This window comes from Chiloscyllium punctatum, chromosome 37 (genome assembly GCF_047496795.1).
Source record: "Chiloscyllium punctatum isolate Juve2018m chromosome 37, sChiPun1.3, whole genome shotgun sequence".
Lineage (NCBI taxonomy): Eukaryota > Metazoa > Chordata > Chondrichthyes > Orectolobiformes > Hemiscylliidae > Chiloscyllium > Chiloscyllium punctatum.
Genome location: NC_092775.1, coordinates 25,179,536 through 25,201,000, shown reverse-complemented (window position 1 = coordinate 25,201,000; position 21,465 = coordinate 25,179,536). Strand labels below are relative to the sequence as shown.

General features: G+C 39.9%; 1 protein-coding gene across 6 annotated transcripts in view; it reads right to left on the bottom strand.

Moving 5' to 3' along the window:
• Positions 1 to 21,465, bottom strand: part of arhgap40 (Rho GTPase activating protein 40) — a 133,316-nt gene that overhangs the window by 15,674 nt on the left and 96,177 nt on the right. For all 6 annotated transcript variants that reach the window (XM_072556490.1, XM_072556491.1, XM_072556489.1 and 3 more), the window contains exons 3-10: positions 17,073 to 17,293; positions 13,351 to 13,441; positions 11,410 to 11,573; positions 10,813 to 10,978; positions 8,676 to 8,767; positions 6,950 to 7,027; positions 6,680 to 6,839; positions 6,014 to 6,096 (exon numbers count right to left, since the gene is read on the bottom strand). In XM_072556490.1, the coding sequence (XP_072412591.1) occupies positions 6,014 to 6,096; positions 6,680 to 6,839; positions 6,950 to 7,027; positions 8,676 to 8,767; positions 10,813 to 10,978; positions 11,410 to 11,573; positions 13,351 to 13,441; positions 17,073 to 17,293 (1,055 nt within the window). The remainder of the gene's footprint in view (positions 1 to 6,013; positions 6,097 to 6,679; positions 6,840 to 6,949; positions 7,028 to 8,675; positions 8,768 to 10,812; positions 10,979 to 11,409; positions 11,574 to 13,350; positions 13,442 to 17,072; positions 17,294 to 21,465) is intronic.

Here is a 21,465-nt window from a genome sequence, read left to right as displayed (position 1 = left end):
ACGACAATGCTAAGTTGGCACAAAAGAAAAAGTTGAGGACTGGGCAGGAGAGTCACGATTTTGTTCAAAAGTGTGGCACGTTTGAGGGGCCAAATGGCCTACTCTTGCTTTTAATACTTATGTTCTTATGGTTGCATAACTGACCAGGAAGCAAACTTTCACAGCTGACTGGCATATGAGGTGACCGTGTTACTTCTGGTCATCCACTGTGCTCTCCTTGAAGCTAAGATGTTCCTGACAATGGATAAATCTCCCTCCAACATTACCCCTTGCTACCATCCATGCTTTACTGTATCCTCCCTTTACAGATATAGTTGCCCTTCACAATTCTTCTACCCAGTTGGCAAAACCTAACCCTCATCAATAGGCTTAGGAACCGTCTCAAGCCAGTGCCACCCAATCCCGTGTTCCCCACACCCACTTTCCACTTCACTTTCCCCCTGTTGGAACTGACAGGCTGATTGTGGCCAATCTCAACACCACCATAAGCGGACAGCTCTGGATGAGAATTGACCAAACCTTTGACTAATGCCTGCACATATCCCTAACTGCTTTAGCCTAAACTCCATCAAATCCCCAAGCTGGCAACTATGGAGCCATAAGACTGACTATGACCCACTCCCAGACTGCAGAAACACTGACCCCTGACCAAAGGAAAGGAACAAGAGTTTAAAAATGTGTTGCTGGAAAAGCGCAGCAGGTCAGACAGCATCAAAGGAACAGGAGAATCGACGTTTCAGGCATAAGCCCTTCTTCAGGAATCTGCAGTCCTCACTTTCTCCTAAAGGAACAAGAGTATCCACTTAGCGCCTTGACCCTGCTCTGCAATTCTGTAAGTTCATGGCTGATTGGATTTTAACCTCAGCTCTACATTCTTGCATCCTCCAATAATCTTTCATCTCCTTGATAATCAAGAATCTATCTACCTCTTCCTTAAAAGAATATGCAAACATAGTCTTTTGAGGAAGGGAATTCCAAAGTCTCACAACTCAGAGACAAAAGACTTTCCACATCTCTGTTCCAAATCACCAACCACTCATTTTTAATCTAGTTCTAGATTCTCCCACAACAGGAAACATCATTTCAACATCACCCAGTCAAGTCCCCTTCAGATCTTATATGTTTCAAGTAAGTGCACGTGACTTTTCAAAACACCAGAGCAAACAGATCTAGCTGTTTAGCTTTTACTCATAACACAATTCACTAATTTCAGGTATCAGTCTATTAAACGTTCTCTGAATTGCTTCCAACACGTTGACATTTCCCATAAGTATAGTGAAGAGCACTGTACACAGTACACCAGATCGGTCTCATTAATGCCCTGTATAAGTGAAGCGTAACATCCCTACTCTTGCATTCAATCACCTGTGCAATAAAAATTAACATTCTATTAGTTTTCCTGATTATTTGCTGCACCTGCATATGAACCTTCTGTGATTCATGTAATCAGCCACCCAATCTCTCTACATTTCAGAGCTCTGCTTCGACCCAACTATGGCTATAAGACCATGAGAAATAGGAGTAGGAGTGTGCCATTCAGTCTCTTAAGCCTGCTCTGTCACACAGAATCATATCCGATCTTATGTTCCTCGTGCCCACTTTCCTGCTCTTTCCCCATACTGATAAAGAATCTATCGCAACCTTAAATAAATACAAAGACTCTGCCCCTGCAGCTCTCTGTGGCAAGGAGTTCCAAAGACTCTCAACCCTCTGAGACAAGAAATTTTTCTATATCTCAATCATAAATCGGTGCCCCTTAATTCTGAGATATGCTCTATGGTCCTAGACTCATGAGGGGAAACACTCTCTTAGCATTTCACCTGTCAGGCTCCTTAACAATCTGACATGTTTCAATCATATCACCTCTCATTCTTCTAAGCTCCAATGAGTAGGCTCCAAAACTGTTTAGCCTTCGCTCACAAGACAACCCTTCCATATGACAGATCATCTTAGTGAACCTCCTTTGAACTGCTTCTAAGGCAATGTTATCTTTCCTTAAATAAAGCAACCAAAACTGCTCACAGTACTCCAAGTGTTATCTCACCATCACCTTGTACACAGTTCCAGTCTGACGTCCCCACTCTCAAACTCCAATCCCCTTGAAATAAGGGCCAACATTTCATTATCCTTCCTGATTATTTGCAGCATTTGTGTGCTAGCTTTCAATGTTTCATGCCAAGTACCCAAGTCCCTTTCTGTTGTAGCTTTCTGCAGATTTTCTCCATTTAAATAATATTCTGTTCTTTTGTTCTCCCTTCCAAAATGAAAAACATCACATTTTCCCATTTTATAAGCCATTTGCCAACTTTCTTAACCTATTAAAATCTCTGCAAGCTATTTGTAACCCTCTTAGAACCTGCCTTTCCATCTATTTTTGTGTTGGTTGCAAATTTGCCTATAGTATATTCACTTCATTCCTTCAAGTCATTAATATATTGCAAACAGTTGCAGTCCCAGCACTGATCACATTGGAACCCCACTGAGCTGAGAAAGCAGTCTTATGCCCATTCATTCTTCCTGCCCATTAGCCAATTCTCTGTCTATGTTAATATACTATGTCCAACACTATAGGCTCTTATGTCTTAACCTTTTGTTAAGTACGATGTCGAATGCCTTCTGGAAGTCCAAATACAGTATGTCTACTTGTTCTCCTCTAACAACTCTGGTTGAGACTTCCTCAAAAACTCTAACTTGTTAGACAAGATTTCTCTTTCATGAAGCTATGCTAACTCCACTTGCATTAGATTATGATTTTCCAAATGTTTGGAAGATGATTAGATTAGATTCTCTTCAGTATGGAAACAGGCCCTTTGGCCCAACAAGTCCACACCGACCCTCCGCAGAATAACCCACCCAGATCCATTTCCCTCTGACTAACACTATAGGTAATTTAGCATGGCCAATTCACCTGACCTGCACATCTTTGGACTGAGACAGGAAACCAGAGCAACCGGAGAAAACCCACGCAGACACGGGGAGAATGTGTAAACTCCACACAGACAGTTGCCTGAGGCAGGAATTACTTCTGCAATTACTTCCTTAATCATTAATTCTAATACTGTTCCAACAATAGATGTTAGGCTAATTGATCTTAACCCTCGGTACCAAGTAGGCAACACAGCCTTTGAGACTCTCAATCCTGGCCACAGAGAACAGCAGCTATTCCCTTAACTATACTCTGCCCGATTACAACCATATTCTCTTTTCTCTCTCCTCTTCAATGGCTCTCTGTACCACAGTGCTATGGTCAGTTTTCTCATTGTCCTTACTGCTCCTGCTCTTGTCCACACATCCTTGTCCATGAATCTTAAACCTAATAGACAAGTTCAAGGGCTGAGGCTCCTTCAGCCTTCCTCCTGGATTCCTCTACCTACCTCACTGGGAGTCACACCTTCCTGTCCCTGACCACTGACTGAATTCAGGGTAGTTAATCTAAGGAGTGTGACTGCCTTCTGAAACACAGCATCCAGGTAACTCTCCCCCTCCCTGATGTGTCACAGAGTTCAAAGCTCAGATTCCAGTTCATCTACTCCAAGCCGGAGATCCTCAAGCAATCAACACTTTCTACAGATGCCATCACTGTGAACAATGGGGTTCACCAGCTCCCACATTATGTAGGCTTAAATCTATCCTGTTAAAAAATGCCTTACAAACTATGAACCAAAAAGGCAAGAAAAATCACTTTTTGCCCTCTGTACTAAATACCCACACTGCCCCAAATACCCACACTGCCCCAAGTTCCCACACTTCTCCAAAATCCCCAAAGTATCTATTCAGTTCATATGTACCTCACTCTGGATGTTATGTCTTCTTCCTGACCTTGCGAAGCTTACTGACTGTGCATTGCCAACAGGCCCTCTCTTAGATACAGCTGAGATGATTCACACTGGATAAGCTTTAATAGTAATCAACATCCACTCAGGCCTTATTCAGGCTTCAGGTCATTGTATGGTAACTGAATAACTGCATAACAGCAAACAACACATGCCAGACATCTGCAGTAATTTGCTCCTAAATTGTGCTTAATGGGAATCTCACCTCAACATCCAGCAGATACGGAAAAGATGCAGCATGTTGCACCTGACATCAAGGTAAGCTCCTTCAAACTTATTATGTGATACTGCCACACATCTCACTACATCGTACATTGTTCAGGTCCCTATAAGATTCTGCCCTAGTTAACCACATTTATTTTCTTGCAGTAGCAGCAGCAGAACTGGATCAGCCCAGGCAGTAACAATTTCAGCAGCAGTTTTAGTAAAGAGCCAAAGTCTATATCTCTCTTCTGTTAACTCAACATCAGTTGGGAAAAAGTAGAGTCGCATTCTAAAAAGGAACTTAAAACTTTGTTGCAACCAAACCAGAAGATTGAGAACGAAGGAAGGAGATCTATCTATCCTCACATGGTGGCAATAGGGTACAGTTGACTCCTCTTGGAATCTGACTAACATTAAACAGACCAGAGATGAAAATGGTTTGACACTATTTTGACAGAAACCTTCATCAAAGATTAACATTCCTGTTTCTAAGCTGGGAGAAATGTTCTGTTTCTGTCTGCCCACATAATTCAAAGCTGATTCAAACAAAAGACAAAGCTGTAATCAGAGCATTTAAAATTAGAATATTAAATCTGGTGATGATACAGTGCATTTAAGAATACTGTTTCAATATAAATATTATTATTTTACTTAACAATTGTGTGGAACATCAATAAAACATACCATAGTACCATAAGATATGGAACAGAATTAGGTCATTTGGCCCATTGAGTTGTTCCACCATTCAATCATGGCTGAAATGTTTCTCAACCCCTTCTCCTGCTTTCTCCCCTTAACCCTTGATCCCCCTACTAATCAAGAACCTATCTTTCTCTGTCTTAAAGACACAATGACTTGACCTCCACAGCTTTCTGCAGAAATGGGTTCCACAGATTCACCACCCTCTGGCTGACAAAATTCCTCCTCATCTCAATTCTAAAGGATCATTCTGAGCCTGTGCCCTTGGGTCCTCGTCTCTCCCACTAATGGAAGCATGTTCTCCACGTCCACTTTATCAAGGCCTCTCAGTATTCTATTTCCCAGTATACAAGAGGAACATACAGTTCTGGACACCACACTCCCAAGAGGATGTGAATGCTTTGGAGTGGGTACAGAAAAGGTTTACCAGTTTGTTACCTGGGATGGGGGATTTTAGCTATGAAGAAAGGTTGGATAGACTGGATTTGTTTTCACTGGATTGCAGGAGGTTAAGGGACAACCTGATAGAAGTTGATAAGATCATGAATGGCATGGATTGAGTGGAAGGTATGGGGCTTTTTTCACAGGGAGGAGGAGTCAATTACTAGGGGACACAAGTTCAAGTGCGAGGGTGGGAAGTTTAAAAGAGATGTGCAAGGCACGTCTTTCACACAAAGGATGGTGAGTGCCTAGTACACAAAGCTAGAGGAAGCAGTGGAAGCAGACATAATAGCAGTATTCAAGAAGCACCTGGATGAATACATGAATAGCAAAGGAACAGAAGGATATGGATCCTGTAAGTGAATACAAGTTAAGTTTGAATATGGAAGGGCAAAATGTGTCGGTACAGGATTGGAGGGCCAAAGGGCCTGTTCCTGTGCTGTATTGTTCTTTGTTCTTTCTTCTTTAGGAATACTAATCGACAAGTCGTCATTATCCATGTAGGGACCCTGAAGACTAAATCAAAGCATTCAACTTTTTCTAAACAACTCGACAGTTATTGTGTCTACAAAGTCAAAAATCTGTTCATATACCCCTCCAGATTTATGCAAGAACCTGACCATAGTCCGAAGTTTGCCTCATCCAACTGATACAGCACTGTTTAAAACAGAATGCTGACTTTATCTTGTCTGCACCTTTCTTATGGAGGGTAAAGATACCCTCCATCATTTCCTTTCAAGGTTGAATGAATTAATTTTTGTCATCTTTTCTTAATAAATTGTGGTGGTGGTAATTCTTTGACATTGGGAATCCTTTGTTGCTGTAATAAATCCTACCTTAAGTGTAGCTCTGTATGCATCTGGAAGGATCACCACAAGGAGATTCAGGGCATGAATCATCTGTATTTGATCAGAGATATCTAAAATAAACAAAGTTGTTGCATTAGGTGAAACCTAAAAAGAGATAAAATAAGCCACGTGCTTATCTTTTAATGAAAATAAAAACGCAAAGATTTGCGTCACACAGAACATGGTCATTTGGGTAGAGTCTCTAGTAGAGCTAGTCACTTAGCCGCTCTCCCATTTGCTTTCTCAATAGCCTAGTAGATTTCTTTCCTTCAATTATTTATCAAATTCAATTTTCAAAATTACTATTGAAACTGCTTTGACCACCTTTTCACTGTGTGCAATCTTTTACAATCATTTTTTGTCTTCTGTCCTTCAGCCGATTTTGCATCCACGTTGTCAATGTTGCCATAATCTGATGGATTTTAAGTTCATTTGTAAATTAGTGATAAATTTAATCAAAATTTTATCAACTGTATTTCTGAACCCCACAGACAGATCAATCACACTACCCACAATCCTTTCTGGTCCTTCATCAAAGAACTCAATCAAGTCAATCAAACATGATTTGACTTTAATAACTCCATGCTGGCTCCATTTATTGTCCAAATGGATAGACAACTTCAGTATAATGGCAACAACATAAACAGGACATACCTTTGACTGTTGCAAAAGCAGTCACATATTCTGCTGTTAACAAGGGATATGGCAATTCACGGATAAACATCTTTAATAAACCTGCCAAATCATTTTGGTGGGCATTTTTCCAGTCAAAACATTTTTGGTAAAAATTTGCATCTAGCTCCTTCTGTAAATTCTGTAGGTAAAGCAGGCAATCCATTAATTCAAAAATAAATAGAATGTTATAATTCCAAAAATACCTGTCAGTAAGTTTGTTTTAGTTCATTTACGGTTTCTTTAAAGTACCTTTATTCTAGCTACAGATCCTGAAATACGAAGAATCCCTTCTGTTTCCAAACCATTTTCTTCCAGACAGCTCAGCAACTATGGGAAAAAGGAATTAGTTTTGTGTTGTAACAGGCCATAATGTATAATGCATTCACCTAAAAGTCCTCTGTTGCTATTTTGGCCAATGAATTAACCCATCTTTGTTAAACAGGTTAATGCTCCGTTAATTTTGAATGTTCAGACTAGCTTTATTTTAACGTATTCGTAGCATAATCTGAGATTTTATGGTCCTCAATTACTGGATGTATTCTCAACTGAGGTATTTCTAGACATTTGAAATTGAATTCCATGGGATAGTAAAGCCCCGCCCCTTAAGTTAAAATGTCAGGGTTGAAGAGGGGGATCTCCCCCACAGCAACAGCACACCCACAGCAACTTAATGCTGGGAATACTATTAGTTGCTTTAAGACAAGATTTCTATCCCTATCTCAGTCGGACGGGAACATAGGAATTAAAAGCAGGACAAGGCCTCTTGACCTTTAAACCATGCTCTGCCATTCAATAATTCACTCCGATTGTGGTCTCAACTCCATTTTCTTGTCTGTCACCCACAAACCTTGTGTCCTCTATTAAAAATCTATTCAATTCTGCTTTGACTAAATTCGGTGACCCAGCTTCCATTACTTTGTGGGGAATAAAGCTGCATATAATATTAGGCCCCTGAGAAAAAAAATTCTCCTCTTTCAAGGAAAACGTCTGATTCTTAAACTGCTTCCCTAATTCTAGTCTCCCAATCCTCCAGTCCTCTCAGAATCATGTATGCTTCAATAATATCACCTCTCATTCTTTTAAACCTCACTGGGTATAGGACAGAGACTGTTCATGCTCCTTTCATTAAGAAAAGCCCTGCATTCCAGAAATGAGTCAAATGAACAATCCCTAAACTAATAAACAATATTTTTTTTTCAAATAGAGGTACTAAAACTGTGCAGAGATTTAAGATGCAATTGCTCCAAGGCCCTGTACAGCTTGAGTAAACGTTTTATGTTCATTCCCCTTGCAATAAAAGCCAAATTTCCATATGCCACTCATTGCACCAATCATATTCTGGCAAGACCTGGATGAAGCAACTCAGTTTAACTATTCAGATGACATATTCAGGTATAGAAAGCAGCCCGTCAATCAGTTACCTGAAGCTCTATAGTCCCAATAGTGGCAAGGTATGAGGTGAATGCTGCTAAACATGGCAGTCTTACCATGCCAAGGAACCCAGGATTGGTGCTTTCACCAAGGAGTGGGAGTCGGGGGAGTAGTTCAAGTGGCCAAATTGGGGAATGACCTTACAGGGCAAGGGGTGCCAGGATAGGTAATGTGGGGGAACTGTCTCTGATGAGTCCAGCGATAATGCAAAAGAGATACCTTACTTGACACTTGCCTGTGCAACTAAAACTGCTATGCTTCCTACAGAATGTGGGCCTCTCTCTGCCACAGGTAATATGTTAATTCACCCACTTCAAGACACTCATTGCCTCAAGGGGAAACAAACCACCCTCCCACATACCCACCTCGCCTCCCTCCCTTCCCCCCTTTAAACTTTAGGGCAGAGGCAGTGGAAGTCCACCCACTTGATTTTACCTTCCATCCTGCCTTCAAATGATTGGAACTTATAAATTCTGCTTCTCGAATTTTTTATTTGTCTCTTTCTTTCCTGAAATTTCTATGATAATAAAACAAAAGGGCTCACCTCTTTAAGGAACAATGGAACTTTAGTGTTGGGATCAATCCTCTGATCATTTTCAATAAGATGTGTGAGTGGGACACCGAAAATTTTATTATCTGCGCATAAAGAAAAGGTGGATTAGTCCAGCAGTCCTGGTGTAATGATTAGAAGCTCCCTCCTATGGTTCTGCCATTCTCCAATTTGTGAATGGTTCTGTACACTATTAATTTGAAATCTAAGTATTTTGAGCACTAAGCTTGAGGTTTACCTGGTTGACAATCAGTGACTAGTGTGTGCCTCAGGAATCAGTGTTGGGACTGCAATTGTTTACAGTTTACATAGATAATTTGGAGTTGGGAGACCAAGTGTAGTGTGTCAAAGTTCTCAGATTACATTGAGATGAGTGGTAGAGCAGAGTGTGCAGAGGACACTGAAAGTCTACAGAGGGATATGAACAGGTTAAAGAAGTCTGGCAGATGAAGTATAATGTTGGTGAGGTCATCCATTTTGGTAGGAATAACATCAAAATGGACTATTATTTAAAAGGTGAAAAGTTGCAGCACTCTGCTATGCAGAGGGACTTGGGTGTCCTTGTGCATGAATCATAAAAAATTGGTTTGCAGGTGCGGTACATGATTAAGAAGGTAAATGGAATATTTTCCTTCACTGCTCAAGGGATGGAGTTTAAAAACAGGGATGTTATACTGCAGCTATAGAGTGTGCTGGTGAGACTACACATGGAGTACATTTTGGTCTCCTTACTTGTGAAAGGATGTACTGGCACTGGATGGATGCAGAGGAGGTTCACTAGGTTGATTCAGGAATTGAGAAAGTTAACTTATAAGGAGAGATTGGGTAAACTGGGACTATGCTCATTGGAAGTTAGAAAAATGATGGGGCAACATATGAATTATGAAGGGAATAGATAAGATAGAAGCAGGGAGAATTTTTCTACCAGCGGATGAAATGAGGACTAGAGGGCACAGCCTCAAAAAAAATGGGGAGCAGATTTAGAACTGACTTGAGGTGGAACATATTCAGCAAAAGGATTGAGATTCTGTGGAATTCCCTACCCAGTGAATTCCCTACCTCATTGAATGTTTTTAAGGCAAAGACAGACAGATGTTTGAACAGTAAAGTAATAAAGGGTTATGGTGAAAGGGCAAATAAGTGGAGCTGAGTCCACAAAAAGATCAGCCATGATCTTATTGAATTGAGGAGCAAGCTCAAGGGATAAGATGGCTTACTCTTGCTCCTATTTCTTATGTTCTTATGTTATCCGGGATCCTTCACACAGGGTAATCTTTATTGAACAGAAGAGGAGGAGGAAGGCAGAATCTCAAGGAGACTCGATTATGAGTGTTCTAAGTGGCCAGCTTTACAATTGCACTGGAAAACTATCCATATAGCTGCAGATGGCAAAGGGGAGAAGCTACCTTCAGTAAAAATCTTACCTTCCCAGTTATTAAATGAAGCTTTTGTTCAGATAGGCTAAAAATAAACTGCTTAAGATTTTCCTAACCAGCCAAGTTTAGGGATTTTAATCAGCTTGTTCAGGCATGTTATGACACACCAATGAATCAGGTGGCTCTTGAACTCAAGCCTTCTGGCACAGAAGTGGGACACGACCACTGTGCTACAAAAATCTCAGCCAGCTAATGTTAATCATGATGAACACTATAGATTTCATTAATCATTAATATGATGAAGTGTTTTGTTACAAACTGAGTGGTGACCTTATAGAGGTTTATAAAATCATGAGGGGCATGTATAGGGTGAATAGCCAGGGTCTTTTTTTCTAGGGTAGGGGTGTCCAAAACAAGAGGGCATAGACTTAGGAGGGAAAAGGACCTGAGGGGTAACATTTTCATGCAGAGGGTGGAGTGTGTATGGAACAAGCTGCCAGAGGAACTGGTGGAGGCTGGTACAATTACAACATTTAAAAGGATAGGTATCTGAAAAGGAAAGGCTCAGAGAGATATGGGCCAGATGCTGACAAATGAGACGAGGTCAGATTGGGAGGTCTGGTTGGCACGGACAAGTTGGCACTAAGGATTTGTTTCTGTGTTGTGTGACTCTATCGTTCTATATATCACAATACCATTACTTTCCATCAAGTACATCATTGGCAAAGGTTTAAGAGAGTGCACTCAACACTTACCATACGTTTTTGTTTTCACTGTTTTGTGTCGCTTCACTTCCAAATCCAAGACATCAAACAGAGCTGTTAGTTCAATTAGTGCCAAAGTGTGAATTTTTTTCATGTCCTGTACCGAGAGGTCACCTATCCTTGTTACTCCTAGTTTATTCTTGCACCTTCTGTATTGCTTTGAAAATATGAGTATAGCATTTAATCTCAGAAATAAGATGTTGCTGGAGAATTCACCCCAAGTTGCATTGCATTGCCCGAATATTGACTGAATGTGATGATGAAGAGTACCTTACTCTCCCTTAGCTTTTCCTTTTTGTTTAAATGACTGTCTACAGAGCTTGATAATTTTCAAATTTACAAAATGTATATACAAACTTGTTAAAACAGACACGATTAAGATACATAAGTAAACAATACCTACTCATACCTCACCAGACAAAATATACCCACAAGAGAGTGATCATATTGTGAATATGGTGCAAAATGGAAGCATTTTGTTGACTAATTATTCAGTTCTCTCAGCTTTCAGTATAAAATAGGTTAGCACATAAACTTTGTTCAAGTTGATTTCAGAATGCGTCGAGATAAATAATTAAAATGACTTACAGGCAAAGTCCCATCATCATTTCTCTTCTTGGGGAGCTTTTTATACTGTACACTGTTTCGCAAAATTGCTGCTTGCTCAGAATAAGAAATATCAAAAGATATAAATTTTGTCTTCGAAATTTCATCCTGTGTTGGTGACGTAGTCTCATGTTCATCAGAACAAGCTAAGAGAAAAGAAATAGAGAATTTGGTGATAAAAGCAGTAGGTTACTTGCTAAAACGTAACTCTGTAAACAAAAGAAATGCATAATGGTACATTTCTGGATGTGACAGAGTAAAATTTGCACCTAAAATTTACTTTTTAGGTACACCAGTATTAAAATTATCATGTGCTCTAAGCTCTTAACATCTGACTCTCAATCCCTATTTGTGCTGGTCTAGTTGCAATGCATCGATAACTGAACATTTGGTATCATGCGTTTTCTGAAAGTATCACATTTCAGAAATACATTGGAGTTTTTAACATAAGTGAACAGAACCGTGAATGTTTTGTGTTTTATATGTATCAATTACTGTTATTAAAGCAAGTATAAAATATTTTAGTCAATGAGCCTCTATCAAGGAGTGCAAGTTGCTATGACAACATACATCCATGTTTTTAGCTGAGAGCTTTGGATAGTGATGGTAGAGGCCCCAATTTCTTTCCAATGCATGGCTAACCAGGAATCTCTCCCAATTTTGTTTCAGACAATATCTTAAGTTTACAATTACTTTTAAAGTGGTTAATGCAACCATTAAATGTTGAATCTTAGTGGGCAGAGGTGGGGAGTGAAGGGTGGGAGGTGCTGCTGCCACTTCCCTGCCATCTTCATGCATCCCCTAGCCATAACCCCATTTGGGGCCATTCAGAACAATGCTTAGCAAGGGAGCCTGAAGCAATAACATACTTCATGTGGTCTTAGGTTGGTGAAGGTCAGACTTTCAAGAGATCTGAATAGTAGGCACAACTGGGACTGTAATTGGCTCCAGGATGAAGACAATCATGGCATCTAGACCAAGAGGCGCCTAGAGAGGATTGGCATGGAACAAAGATGGGGGTCACATTCTTGCTAGGATGGTGTCCCGGTGATAATAGACACAGATACTGCTAACAACCATTTCAGTGGTTGCAAAGTATAGATTACTTTACAATGACGCAAATTCAGAATTTCAATTCCCCACTCACCAGTGAAGATCTGACCATATGATGCCATACAAAATGGGTACAGAATGAAAATGTTTGCATTTCACCCCTCCACCCAACATTTGTCAAATGGACTACTATATCTTCAAAGGTAGGTCCAGCGATTTCCAAAATTGATAAGATATGGAGCTGCATCCCAAATCCACACCAGCAGGAACAGGTATCAAACCATGTTAATCCAGACCATCCATCCAGCCAACTTAGTCAATGAGCCCCCATCAAAGAGTGCAAGTTGCTATGGCAACATACATCCATGTTTTTAGCCGAGAGCTTTGGATAGTGTTGGTAGAGGCCCCAATTTCTTTCCAAATCATGGCTAACTAGGAATCTCTCCCAATTTCATTGCTTGCCACTGACATATGCTGGAAGGATTACAAGTTGATAGGCAACTTGATTAGCCACCCCATAAACACACTTTCCCCAGCCTTCAAGACCTGGAGTGGGACTCCAATCCAGAGTTCTGTCTCAAAGGCAGGTATGTTACTCACTACACTACCAGAGTCACTGAATGGATAGAGGGGAATGAAAGCAGAAAAACAAATGTAAGATCTCTAGCAGATTTCTCTCTGTCACTTCAATTTTAGGAAAATTTACAATGTATGAGGAATACTTCTGTTCAGAACATAAAGGTTCCAGTGATAGCTAAGTGATTTTTTTTCCATTGGTCAATGTGGAAGGAAAATGATATGTAACGTTATAGCTAATAACTCCTTATGGTTACAGCATTATTTCCTTGAAGAAATGAAGTTGAAGTGTACCTTCTCTTTTTTCATCTTCTGGCAGTAGATTCTCAAGGTGCTGGTCTGGTTGCAATGCATCGATAACTGAACATTTGGTATCTTGCGTTTTCTGAAAGCATCACATTTCAGAAATACATTGGAGTTTTTAACATAAGTGAACAGAACTGTGAATGTATACGTATCAATTACTGTCATTAAAGCAGGTATAAACTATTTAAGCAGCTGTAAAGGTGTATGTGTATGCCTTCTTGTCAATTAACAATGCTTACACGGCATAAACTTTATTAATAGATCTATAGGAAATTACACAGTTCAAAGATTTTCTTACGGCAAACTTTACCACTTGTTTTAACACTACTTATTCTTTGCAAATATAAGCAGGCAGTAACTATCAATCATATTGGCTATTTAACATAGCAAATGATACAACACAGATATTAAATTAAGTTCCCTACAGTGTGGAAACAGGCTCTTTGGCCCAACAAGTCCACACTGACTGTCCGAAGAGTAACCCACCCAGACCCATTTCCCTCCAACTAATGCACCGAACACAACGGGCAATTTAGCATGGCCAATTCACCTGACCCACACATCTTTGGACTGTGGGAGGAAACCGGAGCACCCAAAGGAAACCCACGCAGACACGGGGAGAATGTGCAAACTCCACACAGACAGTCACCCGAGGCTAGAATTGAACCAGGGACCCTGGTGCTGTGAGGCAGTAGTGCTAACCACTGAGCCACTGTGGCGCCCCAAATGGATATCACATCAAACACTCTGTCTGGGAAATGGGCTCTGCTGCCAGGAGTGAAGTTTATGTGTCATTAATCATTTCAAATTGTCAGCCTTTCCTGCAAATTTCCCTTTCAAACTTAATTAAAGCCATCTGGTTCATCTAGTTAATCAGCAACTGAGCAATGGATCACAAAGCATGGATCCAGATTTGGTCGTTAGTCGCACAAAAAGTAGACCTTTCTATATCTCTTTATACTTTCAATACTTTATATAATGTTATGTATTCCTTTCAATGTATATTTCAGATTGCATGACTCCCTAGTAAATGAAAGGTTGTTTTAGATGTCTGAGGAAGTGGTGCAAGTTAATGAGAACCACATTGACAGACAGATTGTTTATGTGGCAAGGAAATGCTGTGCCGACTCATGACCATGGGTTCATGATCACAGTTGACAGTTAATGTAAACATTGACAGACAGGTAACAAGCTCAGGAAACCAAAGCACCAGAAGTACACTTGGCTGCAGGCAAAAAAAAAGCAACATGCAAATACTTGACACAGATTTCAGGAAGGCTCAGGAAGAGAAAAGAAGAACAGCAGTTATGAGTCATCTGTAGCCACATGCATCATTGGACAGAAAGGACTATTTGAATTAGAACACCTATTGGCTTGATCTGTTAAATGCAAATTTTGTTACTTAATAAATTGCTCTGAATCCATGCCTGAAACTTAGATTTTTAACCAACCTGTTCAGAGGTGTCACAACACATGCCTGGGGTAGGTGGGACTTGAAACCAGGCCTTCTGGTCCAGAGATAAGGGCACTTCCAATATAGCATAATAACCCTATCCAGAAGACGCCTTACATGCAACTGAACTCTTTTTTTCTCCCATCACCAAATAACCAATGGTATTTTTTTCCATCTGTTAGCCACTACAAGTAAAGCACTCGTATTTTCAAAATAATTAACTTACATAGAAAGACTGTTAAGGGCAATGCAGACTTTGTCTGAAGTTTAATTTTTAAGTTTTTTAAAAATTTAACTTATTTTTCAAATCAACTTGCTCAGAGATTATTATTACACGCCTCTGGAACAGGTTGGGACTTAAATCCAGGCTGTCTTGATCTGGGATTAGGGGCACTTCCACTGTACCACAAGAGGCCCTTGCCTGAAATTTATTGTCTTTATCTCTGAACATCTGGCATCTGTGTCAAATCGGTTGATCTCATTCTGGAACACTGAAATTAGTCTCAACGACTTTTAGGGAAGGGTAAGCGATTTTAAACTTCTGCACTGATCATCATCCAGGGGCCAAAGATGATGCGTAGTTAAGTATCAGCTGAAAACAGACTCAGTTGATGGGTTTGCCCAATAACCTATTAGTACTGGTTTACTTGATTCATGTGTGAAGAATGAACACTTGGTCACAGTCTTCAAGGACCACAAATGGACTTAGGGCAATAGCCTAATGCAGAGCCAATGGCTTGTAAAAGGAGGAGGGAAGGCTACAACATCTACTCAAAGATTAACAAATAACAAATTATGCTTTTACCCCGGTACACAATAGCTATGTTTTTCAACTTCACTTCATATTGAAGATGCCGACAAATCTCTTTCATCTAATTTTCTTTCTCCTTTGCGGAAGGCAGCATTAGAGAAATTGTTCATGAGATCACCAAAGTATTATCATGGAATGAAACTCTTCAACTAAAATGTTAAAGGGAAAATTTTGTGAGAACCTTGAAGGCACAGCACTGAATTGGCAAAATCATTCATTTACCTTGGTGTCCAGCTCCAACCCCCACAGAGTTGCCCAGCCATGCATCTCTGAGGAGGAGGAGGAGGTGTGCACGTGTGTGTGTGTATGCACACATGCACGTATGGTGGAAACCCTGCCTCTGACAATCAATTGACCACTGATTGATTTTTTCATCTCCAGGAGCACCCTCTGGAGCTCTGGAGCAACATTTTAGCCAGGGGCGCTAAGACAAAGTTGACCTGTAAAATCCAAGCTTAGGTTTCCTATGTGAAGCCAAACATCAAACATTCACCATTACGACATCACTGAGCTATAAATATTGGATTTTAATTACAGGTAGTTCAAGGATAACACGCATTTTGGCAGCACAGTTTGCTTATAATGTCATGAATGTCCATCACCTGATGAAGGAGCGTCACTCCGAAAGCTAGTGCTTCCAATTAAACCTGTTGGACTATAACCTGGCATTGTGTGATTTTTAACTTTGTACACCACAATCCAACACCGACATCTCCAAATCATTAATGAATTAGGGAATGGTATTTTCGAGAACGCTTACCTCTGTTTGCAGTAGTGCGATTCCATTGGGGATCAGTTTGCATGGCTTGTTCTGCACATGCATGACATCAGTACTGCTCTTTATGCCGTTCTGCGCGCGCGCTAAAATTTCTGCGCCGTTCTGCGGATGCGCCAATGTCAGCTGCCAACAGAGCAGCTTTCTGTGAGAGGTACTGTATAGACAGCAGCTTCCTTACTTTCTTTTAATTTACTGTATTAAACCAACTTTTGTTTAGTTAATAAATATGATTTCAGCATTCATTCAGGCTGTGCTATACTTTGCATTAGACTTTTGGGTGATTTTTGAGCGATTATGAGTGATACTTTTTGCTGGTCTGCCCCAACCCCACTTTTCCCATAGGTCCCATTATTTCTCTTAAGCGAGGTTTTGCTGGAACACAACTACAGTGTTATAGGAGAACTCCCTGTAAGTCCTCTCCTGCATGGGGTGAGAGGCTTCTATATTGCTCAAAATAATCCTGTTAAAATGGCACAAGTGTGGCATGAGCAAGGGAACAAAGTAAATGCTAGGACACCAATATGTTAAAGTCTCACATGAACTCTCGCTTCAATAATGAGATGAAGAGGAGAGTAAAAATCAGTCCTTAAGTTCTTTTAAACATGTTCACACATCAATTAAGATACCTCTACTTGGTTTCATGGTTAAGACAGACTGTTTCCACTTACTGAAATCTTTGATCCTGAAAAGATATCCCTAACATCTCGTACAGGTTGCTTGCTCTTTACCCGCATAGATAGAGTATAGTTTTCCAATCTGCGCTGCACAGCTGCAGACTGTGTGCGTGTTAGAGTAGAAAGCAAGACCTCTTCATCATCATTTCTGCCATCTTCTTTGATAAGAGTGGAGAGCCCAGCATCGTGAAGCCAATCAATCTCAAAGTCTCCATCTAAAAGCAAAACAGAAGTAACATTTAGTCTTAACATTTGCTCACACTTTTCGGGTCTACATTGGTTTCCTCCAGTATTACAACATGGAAATCTAACTGTCATAATCCATCTGGTGCAAAAATACAATGCTATTGGGAAGGGAGCACCAGGATTTTGACCCAGAAATAAATAGTTATAGAATTATATAGTTCCGTGCTGTACATCTCTGTGAGTCTATGACTCTAAGTTAGGATGGTGTGTGGCTTAGATGGCAATGGGGAAGTGGTGGCATTTCCATGCATCTGCTGCTTTTTTTACTTCTAGGTGATAGAGATTGTGGATTTAGAAAGTGCTGTGGAAGTAGGTTTTTTTGAGTTGCCACAGTGCAAGTCATTCTATTATAACGTGACAGTTGCGTTCCTCTGCAACCACATGCTATAGAAAATCATTCTGTAGAAGATCGCGCCATGAGAAACTGGCTATACCTGTTCAGCAAAAAGTTTGTATTATGCAAACAACATCCACAATTCATCAATCACATTATAGGCAATTCACACTGACAAAACACGCATTATAGAAGAACTACCTGTATATAGTACATGCTGTTGCCATTTTGCATTGGTGATGGAGGAATGTTAAAGATATTGGATGGGTGCCAATCAAATGGGCTGTTCTGTTCTGGATTGTAGTGAGGTTCTAGTGTATTTTTGGAGTTGCACTCATCCAGGCAAGTGGAAACTATTCTATCACACACCAGGGCAATGTGAAGATTGTGATCAAAGTCGACCACATTACTGATCTTCCATGAAGAATCGCCAAGTAACTGCTCACAAGCAGTTGATAATTTGAACATTATTCCTATAGCTTTTATGTTCTTAATATTAGAACATGAGAAAAGCAGTAGACCTCCAGTCTGTTCCACCATTACACTAAATTGTGCCTAATCTGTACCTCAACTCCATTTACATGTCATAATTTTGGATCTCTTTATTCACAGAAAATAATCTACCAAGCACAAAATTTCAACTGTCCCAGCATCCACAGCCATTCACAGGACTGAGTTCTAAATTTCCATTACCCTTTCTAAGAAAATGTGTTCCTTGATTTAATTCCTGTATGTCTAAACAGCTATACCACCTTGTTAGGATACCCCCAGCAGAGGAAATTGTTTTTCTAACTATTCCCTTGTCATTTGTCACATTTCAATAGGTTTATTGAAAATTTTCTGTTCATGACAACAAAAGGATAGAAAATATGACTCACAATCTTAGACGTACTAGTTGATATTAAACTTGACATCAATACAGTAGGGCACCATTTTCAAAAACCATTGTCTACTGGCCATGCAATTTAAGCCAATCTTAAACTTGCAGGCTAGAAATGTAAAATTATTAAAGACCTGAGAAGCAAACAAGGACTCCCTGCTTGTTCTAATTCACATCATTTCCAGTTGACAATAATGTTAGTTTGCATTTATGTTATAATTGTAACATTGATGCAAAGAGAACTACTGCATTCTGATACAACAAGAGCAGTGTATAGGTTATGGACATCGTCACAATTACTTTGAATTAGTTCATGCAGTGCAACATATGATTTAAGAAATCCAAGCCCACATTATCAAAGTAAATATAATGGAATAAGTAGGGATTGCTTGGAAAATAGAACATTGCACATTTTCAGTGAAGACAGCAAGTATTCAGAATCCTTTTATGAGACAAGTTTTTAACCCTTCATGGTAAACTCTTCTCCCCATTTTTTGAGAAGATTTGTAGCTCAGCTTGATGATAAGTATGAGAATCTCTGAAGACTGTGACAAAATGTCTGAAAACAAACCTGCCAGCTCAATGTGCTAACTTACATACTTATCCTCTCCCCATTTTTAACTCGTATATTTTAAACACATTAAAACAGCAGAGAATGGAATTTGATGTGGGGTTCCACTCAGCAATCTTTCATAGAATAGCATCACTCATTGTAATTTGCAGAAAATATATGCCTGAACTACACTACAGAGATTATCACCGTCCATTAATGAGCTCTAGTGGCTCTGTTCCTTTTATATAATTTCAACAAGGAGTTTTAGTTTGCAATTATTTGCTTCAGTTTTAGCTTTTTTAACAACTGAGAGGGCTGACCCTCCTTTCTCAATTTCACATCTCAACTTACGTTTTTATCTTACCTCTTCACTTTCCCTTTTCAGTTTGGGGTAGTCTCAAAAAATACAGGCTTTGCTTATAGATTCCATCACATTTTTATAAACTGCAAGGAAAAGCTGTTCAAATGATAGGCATGGAGGACACATGGAATCAAAATTACTTTCTTCTATTTAATTTTGGAATCAGAATCTGCTAAACAAATCTTCGAAACAGTCCTTCAGTATGTCCTAATGATATTAATCATCTTCTCTCCATGGATTCAGTCTGATTTCTGAATCACAGAACTATTACCAGATTAGCTCAGTTAGCTGGATGGCTGCTTTGAGATCCATACTCGGCTGAGGACTTCATGAAGATCTCACCTTCCTGACCTTGGTCCTCAACTGAGGTATGGTTGCCCTAAGATTAAACTATCACCAGTCATTCTTTCTAATGAGACAGCAACCCTGTGGTCCTCTGGGACTTTCCTTTACTGTGTAGAAAGATGCCATTTTGGCTCATTGTGTTTGCACTGGCTCTCCAAATGAATAATTTGCTCATTCTCCTTCTCACCATAACTCTGTACATTGCTCCTTTGCAGATAACAGTCTAATTCTCTTTTGAATTCTTTGATTGAATCCACCTCCAGAAAACACCCTCCCTCAGTGCGTTCCAGATTTTAACTACTTGCTGCATAAAACTGTTTTTCCTCCAGTCACTTCTGCTTCTTTTGTTAATTACTTTCGATCAGTGTCCACTCATTCTTAATCTTTTTATGAAATGAAATGGTTTCTCCCTATCTACTCTGTTCTGACCACCACCACTTGCATCTAGTTCAATCCTACAGCTCTGTTTGATGTTCTCTATTTCAAAAGTTATCTATTGACAGATGTCAAATGAATCCTGAGAACTGGGCTTATGGAGTATTTCCAGCAATCCCTGGTTTTACTCCAAAACAGTTCTGACAGCTGCTATCTGGACTCCCAGAAGGATTCCTCAGAGAAATCAGGGGGCCCGACTAAGATATGCAAAATAGCTTCATTTGAGAAAATTGCCTTTAGTCACTGTCACAACCTTGTGACAAATGGCACTCAGGCCCTGCTGAAGATATGCTGGGATTCTGCAGAAATCTGAAGACAATCCCGATCCAGAATAGATAATTTCACTGTCAATAATTCTACTTCTCCAAATTGATTCACATTATGGTACAAGTCTCATTCCTGCTTTACTGTTACATATACAATGAATCATATCTTTTAGAAATATATCACATCCATCAAATGTAAGAGATGGTATTCAAAGTAACGATTGGATAAGTCAATCATTTGGAGACATCATGAAGGTTTGCATTATGGCAAATACTGGCTTTTAATCCACCAGCTAGAAAAATGAATTAAACTGCTCACCAGAGACATACTAAAACACAGGCTAAAATTACAGACAAGTTGGCTACCTAATTTGCAATGCTGTACATTCCACATTACATGGAGTGTAGCAAGGCCTTTGAAAAGTTTCCACGTGGTGTCCAGGGAGAGCTGGCCAACTGAATACAAAATTGGCTTGACAGTAGAAGACAGAGGGTGATGGTGTAGGGTTGTTGTTCAGACTAGAGGCCTATAACCTGCAGTGTGTTGCAAGGTTCTGTGCTGTGTCCACCGTTGTTTATCATTTATACAAACAATGAGAAGATAGGAGGCATAGTTACTAAGCTTATCACCAGACTTAGTGCTATAGTGAACAGTGAAGAAGGTCATCAAAGGATAAAATGAATCTTGATCAACAGGACCAGTGGACTGAGTAAAAGTAGATGAATTTACTGGAAATAAGTGTGAGGTGTTACATTTTGGTAAGACAAACCAGGGCAGGACTTGCACAGTTAATGGTAGAGTCCTGGGGAGTGCTGTCGAACAGAGAGACCTAGGGTACATTGTGCCTTGAAAGTGATGTCACAGGTTGACAGCGTGGTGAAGAATGCATTTAGCACACTTGCCTTTGTCGGTCAGAGCACTAAGTACAGGAGTTGGGACGTCATGTTACAACTGGACGAGTCATTG